General features: G+C 33.4%; 1 protein-coding gene across 1 annotated transcript in view; it reads left to right on the top strand.

The window, feature by feature from the left end:
• Nucleotides 1-4,434, top strand: part of LOC108687214 — a 16,663-nt gene that overhangs the window by 389 nt on the left and 11,840 nt on the right. Inside the window, 6 exon segments of the mRNA XM_018192870.1 lie at nt 800-810; nt 1,058-1,179; nt 1,487-1,859; nt 2,271-2,563; nt 3,024-3,286; nt 3,767-3,933. Coding sequence (XP_018048359.1) covers nt 800-810; nt 1,058-1,179; nt 1,487-1,859; nt 2,271-2,563; nt 3,024-3,286; nt 3,767-3,933 — 1,229 coding nt within the window.

Genomic DNA, 4,434 nt, shown 5'->3' with positions numbered 1-4,434 from the left:
AAATAGATTTAAAAACAAATGTATGAATATTTAAATATTAGCTGATGACAGAAAACGCAACTTTTGTTACACGTCTATCATAACTCTAATGCATGTTTCATGTGTGCAGCAACTCTCTTTGCATGTACAACTTGCATTACAAAGTAATAGGTAGTGCACCAACAAATTAATTGAATGATGCCAGTGAGCAACAGCTCACTCGTAACCCCCGACCTAACATTCGCCGATTTGCGTTGATAACGGGCTTGCGTGCGCACAAATTGGATTTTTGCAATCCTTAATAACGTCTCTCTTTATCGGTGATATTAAACTTAACATCGATTTAATGATTCGAAAGATTTCATTAAATCATATAGTAACATATCAAACTATAAATGACAAAAATATACAATAAAGATCATGAAGTTGTGAAACATAAATTTAATCCATATCTAACGAAGATAAAAGTGATAGATTATTGATTATTTCTTATTATATGTTTTATATTTTTATATATTAAAAAAAATAATTTTTTAAGTAAACCTTTTGCATTCAAAGTTGCAATAAAAAATAGTTCCATACGCAAAGAGAAATAACTTATTACAAATATACTTAATTTGAAAATATAATCACACTTAATATAAAAATATATGACCTTTTATATTTATGTAAAATTTATAATATTTAACAAGCAACAAAAATTTTCCTTGTAATACGGCTATATTTGGAGTCTGAAACAACAATCGATCAATTTATCACTGATCGCGAAAGGAATTACAATTAATTTAGTCCGATTAAACCAAGAAGATTCCACGACGCGGAATGACGAATGTAGACTAAACACGCGCGAGACTTACGAGCGAATTGAGCAATGCACAATCAGCAAAACGATTGAAACGAAGACGGACAATAAGACAACTCTGATCTGCTTCCTAGTTTCTTATCGCTTAAAGCTAAATGTCATAACCATCGATTAGCGAGCTAAATTCTATGATTTTATCTATGCCTAGATAAGATAAGATGCCTCTTTCTCGATCGAGACGATTTAACATAACGTTTTATGTCGTGCCTTTTGCAGATAAGCTTGAGATAAATAAGACTTCATCAGTCGCCGTTCTATGGGCTGAATCTGAGTGGGGAATCCTTCGAGGTCTCGAGACTTTTTCGCAGCTATTAGCACCGTCTGGTGATGGTCCGAGCGTAAGTATATTTAAATATTTATATCTTTTTATCTTAATTAATAGATTTTTTATGCAAAATAAATATAAATGTAAATACAAGTAAAACACAAAATTGATAAAAACACGGAAATAATATATTAACATGTTCTTATAAAATGTCAATAATTCTGCTGATTTTGACTATGGAACTTGCCAACAAGAAAATAATTTTTAAAGTGCAGCTTATAATATTTTCTTTATATCGCAATTCTTCTCTACATATTATAATCTTTCATCTAAACGTACGAACGATTGTGCGAACATGAACTTAATAACGTGTATTACAGTTAAAAGTAAAATGCCAAACTATCCTGGACGAGCCGAAACTGCCACATCGCGGCCTCCTGCTCGATACCTCCCGTCATTATCTACCCCTATCTGACATACTGTTGACACTAGATGCTATGTCGTACAACAAACTAAATGTCCTTCATTGGCACATCGTCGACGATAACAGTTTCCCATATCAGAGTACCAGGTATCCCGATCTGTCCGCCAAAGGTGCCTACCATCATTTGATGATTTACACGCCTAATGACGTACAGAAAGTCGTGAATTATGCGAGACTACGGGGGATCAGAGTGATGTCCGAATTTGACACACCTGGACACACTAGATCATGGGGTATAGCCTATCCGGAATTATTGACAACATGTTACGGTAAATGAATTCGATATAATTTATTAATAATTTATTAATCACGGAAAGAATAATTTTGCTGAAAATCTAAAAATTTAGCTTTATGCAAATCTGAAAATTATTTTGTTAGATCAAATAATTATATAGGAAAATCAAGCATGATGAGCTATGCTGCAAAAAATTTTGATATTCTAGCAATCAGCTTAATTTGTGAGAATCTTACATAATTATTTTGACAGTTAACATTATTATCAAATCTGTTAAATAACCTAGTTAAATTTTTAGATTTCAGCAAAATCATCTTTTATAATGCTCTAGTAGAAGTCTAAATGTTCAGAGATAAATAATGATTTTAAATAAATATATTTTTATCTCTGCACCTTATTAATATTTCTTCAGTAATGTAAATTAGCTCATTTATATACTTGTTAGACTCCACCGGAAAACTAAACGGTATACTAGGTCCTATGGATCCAACGAACCTGAAGGTGTACGACTTCGTACAGAATTTGTTCTCCGAGATCGTACAAGTATTCCCGGATCAATATCTCCACCTAGGTGGCGACGAAGTACCCTTCGATTGCTGGGCCAGTAATCCGAGAATTGCCGAGTACATGAAAGAGCGCAATATATCTAAGAAGTACGAGCTGCTCGAAAACGAATATATAGCCAAGATACTCGTGATCAGCAATTCGTTAAACATCAACACTATTGTATGGCAAGAGGTGAGTTACTTTTTTCTGTACAAAAATTTAATCCGTAAAGGGCACGTCCTTTTCGAACACCCGTAAAGAATACCTAATGCGAATGATGCGAATTTGTATTAAACATTTTTAATGTTTTATATCTCTTCTGGAAGTTAAAAGCGAAATTAACGTAAAAACTATGTTTTACAATGTAAAATTTTTTAATCAATCAATTAGCATATTAAATTTTCAAAAAACAATAAAATCATTCATTTAAAACTGCTTGTTAAGCAAAACCAGTTTTTTCAATTATCTATAAGTTGGAAAATTTACTGCGCGAATCGCAGTCGGTGTTATTTACGAATTAATTATTAAAAAATTTATATGGATATCTCTGTACACGATGAAATTATTGCGATGTAATTATTACGTGAGATGCAAGCATTATCATTTATTATTTACAAGACATTTTATTGTATGCAAATTGGACGGTTTATAGGTTTTCGATAATGGCGTTGTGCTACCCGCGAATACTGTAGTGCATGTTTGGAAAGTACAATTATGGCAAAAAGAGCTAGAGAGAGCGACTATGGCAGGACATCCGGTCTTGCTGTCATCCTGCTGGTATCTGGATCATATTGCCGGCGGTGGAGATTGGCAAAAATATTACAATTGCGATCCTTTCGATTTTGATAATGCGGCCAACGTTACACACCTTATGCTTGGCGGTGAGGCCTGCATGTGGTCAGAATTCATCAACAAGTACGTTTAATCTTTTCTTTTTTTCATATTTAGAAAATCTATGAATTAACACATTAATACAAGAAGTATATTAATTAGGAATGCACCAAATATCTGGGAAATATCCGATATCCAGTATTATTCCGCACTTTTTTACTATCCGGTCAAATAGCTGAATATCATTTTAGTATCCGGTAATATTTCCGGTTGAAATTTTACATTGATAGTTTGCATTATTAATGCAGAATTTTTTTCTTTTCAACTGAATTTCTTGTACAGTTCATCTTTCTTCTTTTTCTTTTTACGTTGGGAAAATAAAAGGAAATTATTATCGCTACTATTTTTCCCTTGCTGCTTTTTTTTAGAAGCTATTTTCCAAATATCCGTGGAAATATTCGATCGGATAATTGCCCAACCATACCGGATATCAATAATTTTACTTGATAAAAAAAATAATTTCGTAACGTAAAGCATTCTTATTGAGCTATTATTTATTTTCAGAAATAACATACATTCGAGGATCTGGCCACGTGCGAGTGCAACGGCTGAACGTCTTTGGAGCTTCAACAAGCAGGATAACAACATCGCCGCTCAACGACTGGAAGAACACGCTTGTCGTATGAACAGACGCGGTATTCCCGCTCAGCCGCCAAATGGAGCAGGGTTCTGTGTAACATAGTCGGTTCCCCGCCAGTTAATACCAACTTCGTTTAATCTGCAATATTTACACTCGCATAGCGAATTCTCGAGAAATACGAGTCTTCGTTTCACACACTCATTCATCGTTATCGTATAAACATGCGTATGTCATAATAAATATAGCCTGAATAATATAACAGTCTGTACTTTTTTATATCCTGTTTAATTCCGCGAATCTCTCCAGCAGAGAGAGAGAGAGAGGGGGGGGGGAAGAGAGTGTGAGAGAGAGAGAGAGAGAGAGAGAGAGAGAGAGAGGGAGGGAAAGAAAAAGAGGAGAGGGAGGGAGAGAGAGAGAGAAAGAGAGAGAGAGTTTCCAATACGTATAATTAACAATGGTTAAAAAAAAAGAAAACTATAAATAAATAAGCTAAACATTATATTTTTAAAATGATTAGAAATGTATACTGTATAAATTATATAATAATTCAATAATTATATAATAAATCATATATTTTTTAAATAAATTTTCT

Source organism: Atta colombica, unplaced genomic scaffold (genome assembly GCF_001594045.1).
Source record: "Atta colombica isolate Treedump-2 unplaced genomic scaffold, Acol1.0 scaffold202, whole genome shotgun sequence".
NCBI lineage: Eukaryota > Metazoa > Arthropoda > Insecta > Hymenoptera > Formicidae > Atta > Atta colombica.
Note: the sequence above shows the minus strand (reverse complement) of the source record. Positions and strands in the feature narration are given on the sequence as shown.